Source organism: Hoplias malabaricus, chromosome 4, assembly GCF_029633855.1.
Source record: "Hoplias malabaricus isolate fHopMal1 chromosome 4, fHopMal1.hap1, whole genome shotgun sequence".
NCBI classification, from domain to species: domain Eukaryota; kingdom Metazoa; phylum Chordata; class Actinopteri; order Characiformes; family Erythrinidae; genus Hoplias; species Hoplias malabaricus.
The window spans coordinates 22,270,821-22,289,960 of NC_089803.1; the positions used below are offsets into that span (position 1 = coordinate 22,270,821).

Consider the following 19,140-nt stretch of genomic DNA (forward strand, 5'->3'; position numbering starts at 1 on the left):
AGCTGACAGAATGCGTACACTGATAAGAGTCTCTTTCCCTCCCTCTCTGCTTATCACTCTAAGCCAGTGATACAGATCATCATCCAGTGTGTATAAAATGTGAGGACACAGGTGCCATTGCAATGCTCTTGTAAAGGACGATGCTTCTTACTCTTCTGATGTTACTTTGATTTCAAGGTGGCTTTTTTTTAATAAGCTAAGGCTCAGATAAGCTGCTTCCACCTGTGTTTTATGAGTTATCACAGATCAGACACTGACGTTCATGTTTTTTCCAGTCGCTTAATTTTCGCTTAAGGTTTATTCCCCACTTTTTGCGTACATACATCACTTGGCCCAGTGTCGTTATCACACTTTTTTAAATAGAAAAAGGTCCCTGGATTCAATGCCACTAGGCATCATGTTTAATCCATGTAAAGTGGACCATTAATATTCAGTGAATTCACCTATCGCTTAAAGTTAAATTTTGCTCTTTCAGATGAAATGACCATGGTCTGACTGTGATGAACTGTAGCGGGTTTGGCAAATAATTAAAAAAAAAGAAAACCTCTACTGTACGTGAATTCATTTGCTTCTATAGCATGCAACTTAGCAGCTCTGTCTCAGTGAACTCCACTACACATTCGTCATGCAGATAAAATCAATGCTCCAACTGTATTTTCTGGCTGGGAAATTTCCCTGGCACACAACCTACGTGTGGAAATGCAGTGTTAGCATAGTCCAACTCAACTGTAGACCATACTTCAGCACAGTCTAGAGGGATGTGTGCAGGTCCCTAAATAATCCAGTCCACTAAAAAAAAACACTTTTATGTTCTGTATCAGTCTCTATCATATTGCCCTCTTATGTCTGTATTTAAAAATAAGCTTAACGTTGTGATAAGAAATATTTGCACCATTTAATATCACATTTTTTAAGTATTAAGTTATCGAGTAATAACCTTACAGGTTTATATTCATAATGATAATAGGTTTACATAAACAAACTTAATGAACTTGTGCTTTCAAAGTAGAAAAGGACTCTGTGTTCAAATGGTAACACCAATAGAACACTAACAAAACCAGCCATAACCATGTTATGGTAGATGTCAAATGCTGCAGTGAGATGTCATGATTGATTATGTTCTGTAATCGTGTCTTATGTCATGATGGTGACTACAGCACAGAACATAATATTGTGTGGCATGAGCAACTGTCATGACAATTACTGGAAATGCTAACATGACACTGTTATATTAATGAACAAATACACTGATGACAGCAGATGATATCTGGCATGACATGGTTTTGTCAGTGTTATGTAGCAGGACTTATAAACTTGATGGGCCTTGTTTGCTTTTCTAAATATTAAATGAGAGGGAAATAACTGTATACAATGTACATTTTTAGAAACAAACCCAACTCTTTATTTATGTTAATGAAGATTACATTATTCTTTTAAAACAACATAAGCACCCAGTATAACAGACATTACAGTTAACCTTCAGGTAAAGTAATATAAATTAAAACATAAAAAGGAGCTATTCTTTCTGCTAAATAATGAATGACAAAAGTATAACCAGTAAGTAAATTCATTCATTCATTTAACTGCTTATCCAATTCAGGGTCAATGTGGGTCCGGAGCCTACCCGGAATCACTGGGCGCAAAGCGGGAACACACCCTGGAGGGGGCGCCAGTCCTTCACAGTGCGACACACACTCACAATATCACACTCACACCTATGGACACATCTGAGTCACCAATCCACCTGCCAATGTATGTTTTTGAACCGTGGAAGGAAACCGGAGCACCCGGAGGAAACCCACACGGACACGTGGAGAACACACTAAACTCCTCACAGACAGTCACCCGGAGCGGGACTTGAACCCACAACTTCCAGGACCCTGGAGCTGTGTGACTGCAACACTACCTGATACACTACTGTGCCACCCCTAGTATGAAAATTATGAAACTTATTTTAGTACAATTCACACACTGCAAACCAATTAATGGCCATGTCTGACTTAAATAATCGTGTTCTCTGTATTGAAATATATAGTTGGTTAGTGATATTTAAGGACCGATCATATACACAATACATTGAGATAATCACAATGTAAGGTATTATATCACCATAATGATAAGTATTGACATATTGCCTATCACTACTTTATATATTTAAAACAAATTTTGTTTTTCTCCATGTGCCTTCTCGGTTGAAGCATTTGAAGCCACTGCCAAATACTTTCCTCGTTGTTTTCTTCTGTTTAATTGAAATGAGTTCCTTTCCCCTATGGTAATATCCTGCACTTTTCTATTTGTGTCAAATGGGTGATTCCACCTGTGTTAGAGAATCTATCTATAACAGTGTTTGTTATAGTTTGTTATAACGTGTGCTGCGCCAAACTTGGACAAGTGGTTAGAACCTGAAAGGAAACAATGAATGCTGGTGTACTTGTCATGTCAATAGTGATAATGAAATAACAAGGTCGGAATTTACATGTGTCAGTCATCCTTTTCAGCTAATGGACATTGATATAGATTCTACTTCACAGGTTCCTTGAGCGTAAATCGACTCAGGCCTTGGCTAATCACAGGGGAAGTGGCTGCTTTTCTGTCTTGTTCCAGTGACAAAGGAATTGCTGAATTGAATCCTATATGACCTCAGCATAGCATCTAATCCAACCTTTCATTCTTGGTTAATCCACAAAGAGTTTACATTACTTTAAAATCTCCTATCTGTTTCCATTGTGTAGTTCAGCCCTTTTACTGATGACTCCATGATTGATTGCAAGAACCACTGAGTCAGAAGAGAAAGCACAGGGTCAAACACTTCTCTCAGGAATATTGACAGAACACACCTGACAAAAGGAAAGCAGGGAGAACCAAGCAACAGTGATCTTTACTATGCTAATAGAAACCGTCATAAAATGACTCCTAGTCCATATAACATAGACCAGAGGGAATAGTCAAATGACTAACAAGGGCCCTCAGATGGAGGAGGCCCCCAGGCGGCCTAGACTAAACAATACACATTAGTGGACAACTGAAAAATGATAAGTAATTGATTTGATAATTTCACAAATACCAACAAAACAAATTGTTTGCCTGATGTATCAGATACCATTAGCATAGAACATTTTCAAGAAACAGAAAGGAGGTCCACCGAGAATGGATTTACATAAAGCACAGAAAATTGCAATGCGACTTTAAACACGAAAAACAGGACAGATGCAAAAGCAGATGTTATTTTCCAACAGGAGACAAATTTTCCAGCATAAGTACATCATGACAAAGTACCAAGAGATTCACAAAATTCTCCCAGCTGAGATAGCTTCCTTATTCTGGAGTACAATTACAGGACACAGGAACAGCCAAGGATATTACCAAAACCTTTTTAAGAGCATATATATGCTGAGGTCCTGAATTATTTAAACTATTGATGAAAATAAGGGAAACGACTGGACTATTTGTGGAAAACTAATAGTCCATTACTGAGATATATTACATGTTCCACAATTATTGGCACTGCTGTGTTTAATACTTCCTGCCGCATCCTTTAGCAAGGATAATTACACTGAGTCTATAGGTATACTCTATAAGGCCAGGGGACACGAGATATCACAAGCAGACTTATACTCCATGCAAACTTTTTAGGGAATCTGTCAGAAACTTGGTATCCCTAAGTATACACTGTGGGACAGAAGCTGAATACCAAAACCAGTGGCTTAAAATCTCTGGGTTATTGGAAGATATTTCTAGTAGCTGGTAACTTCTATGGTCAAGTTGTCATCTGACTATAGAATCAGAATTTACCAAACCTTAGGCAATGCCATAGTGAATTACAATTCTCCAATATGCACTGACTTCCTAACATATTCAGCTGCTTAATTTTTCCTGTTCCAAAATTAGATTTCACAAGTCTAATTTAACCAGAGTGAACAGTTGGGAACATTCCAGGATACTGTGAATAGAGGAGATCATTTCAGAACATATGCAAGTCGTGCTATTCCAATGGAAGTCCTTGGGCAAGACTCCTAATACTGCGTTTGCCTGCCTGATTGAATGATTGCATGATTGAAACTGGAAATCACAGTGATTTAGGCTTTCTGAATTATACCATGTAAGCACCAACAACTATTTTAAAATGTGAGCAAACCATTTTTAAGAATATTACTCTGCTAAACATGACTGAGTGACTGAGCGAGTGAGTGGATGAATGAGTGCATCAGTGTGTGAGTTACATTCCCTGGTCCATGAGTTGTGTTAAATTTAACATATAAATAAATAGTCCAACATTTAGGTTTGTTAGCAGAAATGGAAAATGCTTTCTCAGTGTGCTCTGGCCTTAAGCTTTCCAGTGTGAGGGGAAATCAAATGGTTGGTTTTCATATTATCTGACATTAAAATGCAATAAAAGCCTCCAGTTTTGAGCAGTGGTCCTTAGGTTCTCCAGTACAGTCTCCCTCTCTGGGATTGTACTTCCTTGCGTTTTACTCCTGGCGTTTTTGCAAATATTCCATTGGTTTGCAAGTGTTTCCTAACATTGGGTTGTGGAATTATGCATTTCCATTCTTGTACCCATAACTAGTTGACATGTTAAAATACATAAGAAATCTGGTGCTAAGGGCTGGGTTTTGTTGTCAAAACAAAATTAATAAGACCTTTAGTCATGAGTACTGCAAGGCTATAATAAGCATTCTGTTTTGCTTGGTTTGTGTCCTTAAAATTAAAACAGGGATATTTCCAAAATAGTCTCAATATCAGCCAGAATGATGGCACATTTACACCACATAAAAATATATTTTGGCAATATAAAGTTCATATATTAGTATTTCTTAATATGATATTGTAAAATAATGGTTTTCACTTTTTTGTTCAACTCTACTAATTCATTATGAAAATGAATAAACAGTGGGCAACTGTGTGCATAGGTGTTTCCAAAGAGAAAACCAGTAAAGTGGACTCAGTGTAAGAAAGGCAAACATCTCCATTGAGGAACAGCCTTCAAAGCCTTGCTCAGTTATACTTTCCTGTTCTGCTGATGAGATCACAGTGTCTGCCTCGGCTATTGTTACGGCACTTGTTCATTTCCTCGACCTTAACGTCAAACACTACCACACCTCCTTTATAGCTACTGAATAGTTTTGCTAAAATAGCTGGAGAAATGGCCTGTTGTTGGCAAATTACTGATTCTACTGAGATAAATGCATCGAAACTCATGGGACTCAGCTTAAAAAAGCCTATTGAGTTTCTTGTGTATGCCAATGATTCTGGCTCTTTTGATCTGACAGTAATTTAGTTTCTATATGACCAGGATTTTACCTTGGTATCTGGGTGAACAGGACCCTGTCAAAGGAGCATGAATAAATTACAAAAGTAAAATATCCATAGATTTGTTTGTATATTGATTGATTGAATGAATGGACAGATGGATGGATTTCATTATTTAGAAGTCCTGGATTCTGGCCAGTTCTCATGTTTCAGTTACATTGTTAATGTCTCAGGAGGCTTCACTATACTGTACTCAGACATATATAGGCTACCTACATTCTTTGCCTGCACTAAGGAAGCACACACATACACTTTCAAATCGGCACACTCACATACATATATACACCCACATACACACACACACACATACTGAAGGACATAAATGCATAGGCTCCAGAGTATCAAAAGTCTAATTGAAATTCATATCAAACAGAAACATTCATCAAATGAAATATCTAATCAGCTCCAAAACCACAGTCATTTACATCAGAGCACAAAATGCATTGCTCTCTTATCACTTTAACTATAGTCAGAAGGCTGGGCAATATTGAGACAATTCATTTGTTCACTTATTCATTCATTCATTCATTCGTTCATTTTCTGGAACTACTTTGTATTGCTTCTCATTATGACACTGCTGCAAAAATATTATAAGCTGTTATATTAGTTCCATGTTTTTTACTGGTTTTAAATGATCTGTTATCAGGAAAACTTGAGGACAAAACTCTTGAAACTAGCAAAATGATCAATGAAATTCCAGTTGGGCCCTAAACAAGGAAAAATGTCTTCAAATAATTTAGAACATTTTCTGAACATTTTGATCTATATAGAAGATTCCAAAAGGATCTTCAATGTTTTTTCATTCATAGTTTTTTCATTCAAATTGGAATTAACAGAACATTGGTACCATAAGTAGAAAGCTAAAAACAGAATAAATCTTAAAATCCTTCTCCAGTGACTGATTAAACCCTTAAAAACTCATCTCTGTTCAGCAGAATTACACATTAAGAAGTAATTTCCAAGTGAAAAAACATCCGTGATGCTTTAAAACTGTCTTAATGTATCTCTACAGCTTCATTCAGTACATACTAGAACTATGAACATTAGCTTCAGCATGTTCATAGTTCACAGGCCCCTGGAGCTTCAGTCACACAGCTCCAGGGGCCTGGAGGTTGCGGGTTCGATTCCCGCTCCGGGTGACTGTCTGTGAGGAGTTTGGTGTGTTCTCCCCGTGTCCGCGTGGGTTTCCTCCGGGTGCTCCAGTTTCCTCCCACTGTCCAAAAACACACGTTGGTAGGTGGATTGGTGACTCAAAAGTGTCCATAGGTGTGAGTGAATGTGTGTGTGTCTGTGTTGCCCTGTGAAGGACTGCCGCCCCCTCCAGGGTGTAAGCATTGCCTTGCACCCAATGATTCCAGGTAGGCTCTGGACCCACCGCGACCCTGAACTGGATAAGGGTTACAGATAATGAATGAATGAATCTATCTCAACCCACCATTCCACTACTCGCCTGCAGTTTGAGCTTTTATGAAAAAGGTCCTACCCCACAATTTGACTGGATTGGTTATTTAAGTTGGTAATGTAAGACACCCTTAAACAAAGCTCTTTCAAAGTGGAAATGCTTAGCAATAGCATCGAATGCTTATTTCATTTGTGAAATATTTTCTAACAAATAAAAACACCACACAGACATGTTAACAATGTAAAATATTTCATTTTCACCTGAGGAGATTTTTAAAGATCTTAGCATCACTGTGACTTCGTGGACATGGGCATGTCAGTTCTATAATGTTCATTATCAATGAAATATACTACTAAAAGTATAACTAGAATGGAAAATCAATATCAGTCTGTTAATATCAACAGTGCAGATGATATATCAGCAAGCCCCAGCTACAGATCCAGTCAATTTAGTGCTTTTTGTGACACACTGATAATGGAAGACTGTAAAGATGGAGTCCAATCAAGACGTCAGCTCTTAAATCACAGCTCTAATCACACAGATTCACTGCTGCTTTAAGGCACTTTACACTTGAGCGAATGATTAAAATCACTGCTTCATTTCACCTCGTTTTAAGTGGCGTGAGATTACAGCTTAATGAAACTTGTTGTTCAGTATCAGTAGCCTGAGGGCAGTCCATTCTGTTACCTGCTGGTCAGTTCAGGTGGCCATCGGGCTCAGCACACTTCATCACACAGGTAGGTAATGTGTACGAGAGACATTTACATTCATGCATTTGGCAGTTGGTCTTGTCCAAACTGAGTTACAATGTTAATCACTGACTGGCTAATATAGCTTTAGTCTTGCCCAAGGATTCTTATTAGCGTGGTGTAGTGCTTTAATGGGAATTGAACCCCAGTCTGCAGTGTGAAGGGCAATGGTGTTGTACACCACACTACACCAGCTGCTAGACACATTAATGAAAAGGCACAGACTCTCATTATCAGTTCTTTCAAACCCCTGAGTTAACTAAGAAAAAGGGATAAAACAATTGAAAACAGATAACATTCCTTTAATAGATAAATCTTACTCAATTCCAAACTATACCACATTTATTGAGGTAAATAACTATCACAAATGGACAATATCTCTTTAGCAGCAAACCTCAAAATTATTATATGTATAAACAATAATTAATCACAGGATTAGTGGCCAAACTACATCCATTTCCACCAAACTCCACACTAAATATGGAAATAACAATTAAACACAATCACATCAGCAGTCAAATTCTATTCATGGGTTATGTGTAAATAACTACTAATCACAGCCAGTGTCTCGTTTAACTCAACTAAACTCAAACTGTTCATCTCCACACCATTTCATTTGTTATATTTGGAAATACTTATTACAACATTCAGAGGAGGTCTAGCAGATAAACTATCCAGCTCTACTCTGGTCCCAGCTCTGTGCGGAAATCACAGTTAAACACAGACTAAACCCAGCAGCTAAACTCCATTAATTTCCGAATTGTTCTCTGTCACACTTGTTCTCGTGAAACAAATGACTGACGCCAGTGAAGTCCCTCACCTGAGAAGATCAGCTGAAAGAAGTAAAAGCCCATAAGGTCCATTTCGTCTTGGATGCTGTGAGGAGATCTAATTCCAAATGTCGCCGGATTGGTTCGGTCATAAATGTGAGGTGACCATGTGAAGTACAATAAGCGAAGGGAAGGGGAAAAAAAACACGCGCGCGCATACACACACACACACACGAGCCTACAGGAACAGCGCGAGCAGCGAACACGAACGGCGCGAGCGCGGAGGACAGCAGCAGCGGTGGCGCGCGAGGCGGTCTGAGGAGAAGTGAGTCTTTAGTGAAAGTTAGTCCGTATGTTCAGGAAAAAAAAGGAGGAGCAAAGTCCAGCAGCTCACAGCTCTGACCACACTGGACTTTCATTCACTCCCACAACAGCACGAGCCATGGGGAGAGAGAGAGAGAGAGAGAGAGAGAGAGAGAGAGAGAGAGAGAGAGAGAGAGAACAAATAAGGGAGCACTATGAGACAGTGAAAGAGATGAACAAGACAAAAGCAGTATACGGCAGAAAAAAACAGATGAAAACTGAAAAAGAACTATAAAGGTACTCAAAAAATATAAACAAGAGATCTAAAGTAATAGCAGATAGCGAGAGAGGGAAGGGGGGGAAATGGAAAGAGCAGGGGGGGGGGGCAAATTATGGATGAAAGACTGAGCAAGAGATTTAAAGACGAAAAACAGAAATGCAATTGGCATAGACAGAGAAAAATGACAAAGAAGAGAGAAAGACAGACAGAGTGAGAGAGAGAGAGTATGACCAATGCACTGAGACTGAGAGACTGAGAGAGAGAAGGATAGATGGGGTAATAAAAAATCACAAGAAACAGAGAACAAGAAACCCAGGGAGAGAGACAGAGATAAATTAAGAAACAAGAAAAACACTAATTATCAAGAGAAAGAGAGAACAAGGGAACTTGTTCTTGAATCAAGAATAAGAGTAAGACCAAGGGAATATAAGACTGAGAGAGAGAGAGAGAGAGAGAGAGAACAAGGACCCACAGAATGGGGTGACTACAAGAAAAGACATTACCATGTGAGAGAGCTAGGGAAAAAAGACAGAATGAGAATTTAGTAAATAAGGGAGAGAGAGAAAGTGTAATCTAGACAGAGCACCAGCAAATGACAGACAAGGAGGAGAAGTGAGAGACAGAAAAGCAAGAAAGAGAGAGAAAGAGAGAGAGAAACGTGACCAACACAGTGCTGGAAACCTGGAAACTGAGAAATGAGAAAAAGAGTGCAAGATGACCTGGAGAGAGAGATAAATGAGAAAGAGAGATGAACAAGACGGGAAGGGAGAGAGAAAAAAGCAGAGAAATTATGAGAGGAAAGAAAGAGAGAGATCGCAGGAGAGATCTATCAAGAGAAAAGGAGTCAAGTGGACTGTCATTGCATAAAAGTGCTCACACTAACTGCAGGCTAAGAGTGTGCAAACTGAATATCATTTTGAATTGTAAATTACTACAATATGAAGCTCATTCGCTTTGGCTATGAAATGCATTGTGCGCTACCACCCCCACGCTTCACACATGATCGCATGATCTCACACCAGGACCCTGGTGGGCTTACGCCGGAACATCTCAAGTACCTTAAACAATTCAGTGCCTCGCTCTCACTTACAAAAACCATTGTTTTAGTTTATCATTATCATCAGAAGAGGCTTCAGAGGGCCACTACAAATGGAAAAGGTGTCTGTTGAGGTAGTATATTTTTGGACACCTGCTGAAGTGGGCCTGTGTGCTTTGCATTTATAAGTAATTCTTCTTTTTCGTTCTCCATTTTTCCTTGATTTTGAGACAAGATCCTCCAAAGTTATGCTGCTGCACACACTTGGTGACATCTTTATCAGAACGGAGAAGCAGACCATGGTTAATGTGAACGATGAACACACTTGATAGTCTGTGCCAGCGTCAGACTGCTGCAGCACAAGGCCAGTTTCAATATGAAGTAAACTAGCTGTTGATATGGAATTAAAATTTCTCACCATGGCTTGGCATACATAAAATACTCCCCAAGTTTAGTCAGAGACAACTGCTGAGACTTCTCTTAAAGGTGGGTCAACGTTTAATTTCCAACTAGAACTGGATGGCATGTGCATATTTTAATTTGCATCTTGTAGTTATTATTTTATATCCATTCCATACAGTGTGATGAGCAAGGGCTACAACAGTGTCACCTTAGACCCAAAATGAACACTTTTTATATGCACATCCATATTCAATTAAGCCCATATCTCAGCGATTTTGACATATGTACCCTTTAGCTTTGCTCCATCTGTGTAGCTGAGTTGATTTTATTCAGCGATGAGCAAAACTGCAATAAATGAACAAGTTACACTATTTCAAAGATTCACCTTGTAAAGTACTTGTAATATGATGACAGAAAACAATTCAATTTCACAATCTGGTGTTTAAAGCGGACAGAAGTCAGCCTTGTTGGTGGTTACTGGAAAAATCTTTCTTATTGATGATAGAATATATGTACCTTTTTCTCTATGTAGCACAGAGGTAGGTTGTAGCCTGGGGGGAGCATCTGCCACATCCTCATCCACATCCAGCAAAATACAGCAGGATATCTCTCTCACACTCTTTCTCATTGCTCCAACTGGTGGCTTTTATGGTCCTGTGGAAGGGCCAAGTGCAGAAATTATGATTTATTTCACATGGTTCTCAATCAGCCACGATAAATGGTAACTTACAAGAACTAATATAATCATTCATTCACCCACTTATAATAACCACTTATCCAGTTCACGATGAGCCCAGAGCCTACCTGGAATCATTGAGTGCAAGGCAGGAATACACCCTGGAGGGGGCTAATATAACCATAATAAAATTAAATATCAACTATGTACTGTGTTCTCATTCAGCTATAGTAAATTTGGCTTCTTCATCCTCATTGTATTTATAGAGATTTCTCTGGAACATAATGTTTGTGTTGATGTCGGTTAGCATGAGGCTAATTAGTTGCTATTAGCTTCTATTACTTGTTAGCTCCATTGGCTTCCAATGCAATGCAAAAGCAAGTTTCTTGACTGCCTTGAGTGGTGATATTCATTTTAAGGGAAAAGAAAATTTATATGACTTTGAGCCTATTTAACAATGCAGAGTTACTAGTTGTTTGAAACGGGCTGCCAGGCTTTCACACATTAAGTCATTATTTACATTAGGTGATGAGAGTTCTCTTAACATTTTACTAGCAATTATAAATAGAGGGTAATGTTAAGAGTAAAGATGTTGAGTCAATAAATTGTAAAAAGCAGGAGTGCTGAGAGTGCTGATGCATTAAAACAGTGCCCCTCAAACTGCAGTCTGTAAATGTTTTTATTTGACCAACACTTGACACCTACTTTGACTGGGATATGAATTTTAAAACTCTTCTCCTCTCACTGAAACATTACTTATGGATTGCTTTTTACTGAGCGTGCCATGCCCCACCGTAACGTTTTGCCTGACGTTAGGCCTTTTTTTTGCTCAACACTTTGCTTAATTCAGGCTTCAGTGACACTTCAGTCTCAAAATGCAGCACACACAAAATACACATGGAGAAAAAAAGCTGAAAAGGAAGCTCTCTGCACAGTCTCTTTTTGGCCCCCTCCTGCACCAAACATAGTGTCAAAAGACATCAGCAGATGTTAACCACTCTCTGCACCTACCTGACACAGTTGTCCCAACACATGAATTGAATCCAGCCTTTCCCACTGCATATCCAGTCATACTATAAATGTACAAAACCTTAAGATTCTACCATTTATGCAGTTGTTCAACAGTAATTATACTGTATGTTTGTCATTTAAAAACAACACTAATCTTATCCAGAATCTATATACATCCTTGTTTTCTCTGTAAACTGCCCCATGTTCTTTAAACTCTCTGGAATGTGCATGTCCTAATCGTGGAATTCAGGTGTTTCATTCAGTCCCATTCCCACAGTTGTGTGAAACCAAACACCTAGCTATGCATTCTACATTTACAAACATTTGTGAGAAAATTAGCCATTCTAAAGAGCTCACTATCATTGCAACAATGAATAATGATTTTTTTCCCTCCTATATATTCCACAATCTGCTAAAAGTGACAACATTGAAAAGTGGAAGGGTTTAGCAACCACAGATATTCAGCTACAAAGTTGCATACCAACCAAAATAACAGATGGGGGTAGTTGAGTGTTGAGGTGCACAGTGCTTAACTGGCCCAATAACTACAGAGTTCCAAACCTCCACTGGCATTAGCATCAGCACAAAAACGTGATGCTTCATGGCATGAATTTCCATGGCAGAGCAGATGTATGCAAGCCTTACATCACCAAGCACAATGCTAAAAGCATCAGATGGAGTGGTGTAGAGTGCACCGCCACACAGCAGTGGAGATGAGTTCTGTGGAGTGACGAATCACACTTTTCTATCTGGCAGTCTGATGTATAAGTCTGGGTTTGAAGAATGCCAGGAGAACACTACCTGCCAGTAAGCACTTTGCCAGCGTTAATGTATGTTGGAGGAGGGATAATGCTATAGGGTAATTTTTCTGGGGTTGGCCTAGGTCCCTTAGTCTCCTCCAGTGAAGGGAAATCTTAATGTTTCAGTATGCCAAGACATTTTGGACAATAGTATGTCCCCAACTTTGTGGGAACATTTTGAGGAAGGCCCTTTTCTGTTCCAGCATGACTGTGCCCCAGTGCACAAAGCAAGATCCATCAAAGCATGGCTAGGTGAGTTTGGTGTGGAAGAACTTGTCCGGCCTTTACAGAGCCCTGAACCTCAACCCCACTGAACACCTTTGGGAACTAGGACATCAATTGTGAGCCAGGCCCTCTCTCCAAACTCAGTGTCTGATTTTCTGTATTAAGCCTTCCCAAAAGAGTGGAAGCTGTTATAGCTGCAAAGAAGGGACCATCTCTGTATTAATACATAAGGGTTTAGAATGGGGCATCTAGACTTTTGAGAACAGCCAGACTGGTGGTTAGCTGTGGTTGTGTTGTCATGATGTTTGATCCAGCTCTGTGACATTAGGATAAATGTTTCCTAATTGTTGATATGTTAGAATAATATGTTTTATAGCATATGTCTAGGCATGGTGGTGCTATTACCTTTTCCTGAAATTGTCCATAGGTTTAAGTGTGTGAGTGACTTGGTGAGAGTGTGAAGTGCTGTGAATGACTCATGCCCTTGTGCCCAATGAGTCTTACTTACAGAAACAGTGCTGATTCAATTCATTTTCTCATATCAAATAAATTAATTCTCACTAACATATAATTGCTGAATATGATGGCAGGAATCTGGCAGTATTCCTCTGACAGACAGAATCAAAGGATGGGGATGCAGCATATGTGTCATTTGCTGCATATAATCACCTAATCACATTTGTAGATTACACAAACCAAACCATTTGGCCCAAAATCAGCAGTCTACACTAAGTCTTTGTCTTCAGGAAGGGGATATTTGGAACTGTATGCAATCAGCTGTAGGAATGTATATGTTGCAAATTCTGATGCAAAACTTTAGCGTTCTTCAACCTAACCTCAATCGAATGTGTGCATCTGCAGCACACATTCAATTACCACAGGCAATCATTTCCCTGGATTTAAGATGAACAGAAAACCCAGTGACTCCTGAAGTCAATGAGCAGAAACTTTTAGAAAAAAATAGGCAGATGCTTATAATAGGAACCAATGGGCAGATGCTGAAACATTGGTTTCTGTCATGAGTGTGTTTTGAGGCTGAAAAGGCTGGAGTGCTCCTCTAAGATATAAAAATAAATCCAGTAAAAGATTTTTAGTGAGAGAGCAAACAAATATAGCATTTACTCTTTCACTAAAATGTGCTTGCTGATTTTACATTTGGTCTCTTAAAGGACAAGGTCTTTTTCTCCGTTCTTTTTCAGCATCCAAGTATGATCATATTAGACGACAATGGGCAGACACTTATAATAGAAGCCAAAAGGGCAGCTGCTGAAACAGTTTCCCTCTGGTTTATAATGTATGTTTTGAAGCAGTCAAGCTAATAAGCATTGTTTGGTGTGAGAGCAAATGGTATTGTTTGCTTACTAATGGAACTGTGGTAACAGCACAACAGAACTGGATTGAAGGACATGACTGGACAAGCTTCTGGTCAGTAGAGGATAAGTAGGAGGATTGAGCTGTAGTCGTAGCTCATTGCTGTCCTTGCAATGAAGCACAAGATCACAGAAAGCAAACCCAGCTGCCAGTCCTCAGAGGAGGGATCTGAATGAGAGTGAGGGTCTGCTCAGTTGAGTGCCGCCGCGCTTTGAATCCCAACCAGGAGGCGGATGTTAAAGCCGTGGGTGCTGGATGACAGAAGTTGTTTTTGAGAAGAGGAGAATGGAGTCAGAGACGTCTTGCAAATTGGATGGTTTATAAGAGCTGGTATTTCAAGCTGCTGTGGAACATGAAAGGAAAGGAGGTGGGGTAGGTAGTGTGGGGGGGGGGGGGCTGGTGTGGTGGCAGCAGGTTGTAAGAGTGCAAGGAGGGGGGAAAAGAAATATCAGCAATTACTTGAAAATTGAAAAGAACCATCTGCAAAATGGCGTTATCCACCAGGTCTTAGTGAATAGTGTAGACAAGGGCCACCTTATTGCTGTAAGTGCAGTTGGACTGAGAGCATTGCATGAAAAGGCAGAGCTTTAGAGCATTTTCTCTTGATTTCTGAAGACTGGTCAGGTAATAACATGTCATTTCACAGCACACCTCAGCAGTTGTCAGTAACACCAGACTCTTTTCTCATTTTGATTTTCTTTTTTTTTGGCCTGGGGACCTAATGCTGTCTCCTTCTCACAAACATTTTAAAAAAGAAAACCACATCCAGTGGAATTTACCTACTACAAACAAAGTCATGGCTGCAAAGTGAGTTGATGTGTTAAGATCATTGTAGCATGGAAAGGGTGTGTGACTTGACTTTACTTTTAGAGTGGTGAACCATGACTATTAGAGATGGGCCTTCAGTTCAGGTAAAAAAAAGCTTAATGTATATTAGCACATACCTAAATACAATTGTATACATTTTACACATCATTGAACACAAGCTGTGTGACATTGCCCACCAATTATTGGAAGTGCTATAGTAGAGATACTTGCCCCACTGTCTATATGTGTCTCTGTCTTGTATTTGAAGGCCACACCCAGCCATGCAGAACCCACACAGTGATTTTAACTCATTCGGACACAGCTGGCTGGGTGGTGAAGTTCACTGACACCGAGCTAAATGAGCTCTAAGCATATTTTATGAATTATTGAAAAGTGCCTTTGGGATATTTCACCACCAGCCGTATTTGTAAAATGTATTTGTAATTCAAATTGACGCTAAATGTTGCAAGGAGGCACAAACCTCCCTCCAAGGCCAAAGAGGCTTACAGTGCTGGACTTTCTGAATCCTAACAGCGTGATATGACTGCACACTTAAAGGGAAGTTTCTCCAATTTATTTATATTTTTTTGCATAATGCCATCAGCTAAGATGTAAACCAAGTCATACAGAGTGATTATCTGATGCACTGTTCATTACTGCAAATCTAACAAACTCTCTTATGGGTTTCTTTATTGTCATGGTAATTTGACAAATAGGTTCCAACACAAATTTCCTTTGCTGCTCATTAGAGATTTACACAGTAAATATTCAGTACACATATATGTAATGTTGATACATTTATAATAGTGGTGAGCCTGTATGTATATCTGAGAGGGCAGCTGTGGCCCTAAGGTTAGAGAAGCATGCTTGGAGCCAGAATGTTGCCAGTTTGATCCAGGACACTGGCGGGAAAATTGGGAGAGGAGGGAGGCTTTCTCCTCCCTGAGTATTCACAGCTCTGTTGTCCTTGAGCAAGGCACCTAATCCCAAACGTTCCCTGGGCACTATCACCGGCAGCCGCAAATATCTTTGGTAATAACCTTCTCAAAATGATTTTTAAGACTTTAAGGCAGCTTAAAGTCTGAGTGACTTCATTTACACTTAATTTTTAAAATTGTAAAATTAAAATGAAAATTTGGTGGAGTTCCTGTTTATGAAATGTTTTTTTGACTGTAGGTAACTGGCTTGGAATCTTTACATTAAAATGTTTAACGATGGAATTATCACTAAACCATTCTTCATGGGACCAAAAGACATTCTTCAGTGGCACCACTGTGAATCATACATTTCAGCAGCTTTAGTTTTAAGAATGTTTTTGGGGTTTGGTTTGGTGCCATGTTGCTTTTGTTTGTCCCCACTTTTCAGCTGGGACTTACTCTGACCTGTCTGACCTCCGCTGTGGCCCCGACAAAAGCCAGATCAATTCCTTTGCTTCAGAATCACATACACCCAGAGCCTGATGAGAATCACTTCGTCACTTCAGGTCGGCACAGCCTTGCCGCGTGGAGGAGATAATTAATCTCTATTCTACTGTCTGTTTTTCTCCTTGGAAAAGCTTAGCCTTCAGGTTTCTGGGTGCGAAAAAGTCAGAAATAATGACGGCAATTATGGAATGCTATTTCTTTCCCCCTATCTTCAACCCCTGTGTTTTAAAGATCAAAGTTCAGTCTCTAAATACAGCTCAGGTAAATTACTGGATAAAAGGCCATGTTTTCAAAAAGCGAAGCAGTTCAAAGATCACGTCAAAGCGATCCCACTAGCAATTAATAAGATCTCAGCAGTACAAAGGCTTTTGAACATTTGGAGTGGTGGCTTGCCATGTTTATAAACATCAGCTTGATATTCTACACATGTGGAATGATATATATATATATATAATGTAGCATATAATTTTACTACGGGTATTAAAGTGTGGACGGGCACTTTTCAGCACTTCGTAATATCGCATGCAGTTAGAGTGTTTCAAAAGGTCTTTGTGTCCCATGACGACGATGATGACATAGGAAGGGATCATTTACACACAGCACAGCGCTCCCCCTCTATACACACTGGGAAATATCTGTAACTTTTCATCAACACTCTCTGCCATGGAGCTGCTGACTATATAAGAAGCACACAATCAGTATTCACTTTGTAGATCCTTCGCCCTCCATTCCTTCCCATACATATGCATTTTCTCCCTCAAATTATCTTCCTATCATGTCATGTGGTGCAAATTAATTTCATGTTTTGGTCTGCACAATGCAAAGAGCCCATCAAATGTGTGGCAAATGGCTTGGGAAGACATAAAAAAAAACCACCATTGTTTACCTCATTGCCCTATTTAGTGGGAAGGTTATGAGATGATTCAATAATTTGGGAGGTTTACGTGTCTGAGCTCTGCTCCAGACGAGGGAATTAAACACCTGCTTTGGGGCAGAATTCTGAATGTGAGGAGATTCCGGAATGCAAGGAGATTCCGTGCCGGATTTGCATTTGTAGGTTATCGCCCTCTCACCTCCCACAGAGACAGATGGAGCAGATCATACACACACACATATACACACAGACATACTGGGTATAGCAGGTTAGGTTACAGAGCACTGGCTGTGTATGCACTTAAATATAGCTTACTCCACAGACACATCTATAAACACCTCTGTACACATGATACAGTCCTGTGCAAAAGTCAGACAGCACCCTTCATTTGATTAAATTATACCCAAAAATGGCAAATAAATGTATTTTTCTGGAATTTCTGAGGAGTGGAGATATGAGAAGATCCACATGAATACATGAGCTGTATGCCAATGCAAACAGATTGACAGAATAGGGTTCAAATTGATTAAAATGTGTAGAGAAAATATAATATTATCACCGTCATAAGACTACTAACAGCTTTCATCTTTGAGAGATGGGAGAGTCATGTTTGACGGTCCCTTCAGAAAAAAAACTTCATGTGTTTCAACTCAGCACTGGGTCTGAAAAGATGTAGAGCTGTCAGCAAGGTCAGAGAGCTCTACATCAGTTCAGACAGCTTAGACAATGCAGTTCTAATAATAAAACTCTAATAAAGGCAAATTGTAGACATTCCAAATAGTTGTTGATGTCTCTGTTGAGTTTGTTTACTCTGCCCATGTTTTGTGCTATTTTCCTGACGCCAGAAAAATGCAGTACAGGCTTCTTTAGATCATGTAGTTCAACATCCTACATGATTGCTGTGTAAAATCCTTACTAAATCCCACGGACCAGGACTTTTTAGGTATGTAGGGCAGCTCCAGAAGTGTAGGATGAAGATTATTGATGGAGTGTACTGCTGCAGTTAACATTTCCTGTGACGGATCTTGGAGATCCACTGATGTTGATAATTAAAGTATGTAGATCTACTTTTCATATAGACTTGCCATTTTAGATAAATGTGAAACTACCAAACACCTGAAAAAAATTACTTCTACTTCAATTGGCAGCAGTGATAAAAAGGGCTCTCCAGTAGAGGTTGGTTTGCGTGGGCATGAAGTGTGAACTAAGCTCCTTTTAACCTGCTGTTTAACATGCCGTGCTGCTGCATGCACCCCCATTTGTTTTGAATGCATCCTGAATGATTTTGTTCTGGAACATCTGCATGCTTTAAAGGAGCAACAAGTATTTTTTTTACCACCAAAAAGTAGCAAACAATATTTATAAATGTGAATATTTATTATTTTTACACGTTTATCTATAAAAATGCAACTTATAACATCTTCATCTCTGAATGAATCAATTAATGGAGTGGGTCTCTTGGGGCAGACATGTTTAAAACAAATTATGTGATACATCCAGACCACTAGTTGTCAGTATTATGTCTGTTTTAACATATAACACGATATCTAGCAGCATTTCTTTTTAACATTGATGATATATGACCTCTGGTTGTACATTAGGCATTTTGGAACAGCAACAGCAACAAAATATATGGATATTGACAGCAGTCATTTCTTAAAATCATGTGGCAATAATTATCACAAGCACACTGGTTTTAA

The 19,140-nt window shown here is 39.3% G+C and overlaps 1 protein-coding gene across 1 annotated transcript in view; it reads right to left on the reverse strand.

Moving 5' to 3' along the window:
- The window catches only part of gfra4b (GDNF family receptor alpha 4b), a 73,989-nt gene extending 65,536 nt beyond the window's left edge, over positions 1-8,453 (reverse strand). Inside the window, exon 1 of the mRNA XM_066668919.1 lies at positions 8,282-8,453. Within this exon, the coding sequence (XP_066525016.1) occupies positions 8,282-8,324 (43 nt within the window). The 5' untranslated portion in view covers positions 8,325-8,453. The remainder of the gene's footprint in view (positions 1-8,281) is intronic.
- Between the last annotated feature and the right edge of the window lie 10,687 nt (positions 8,454-19,140).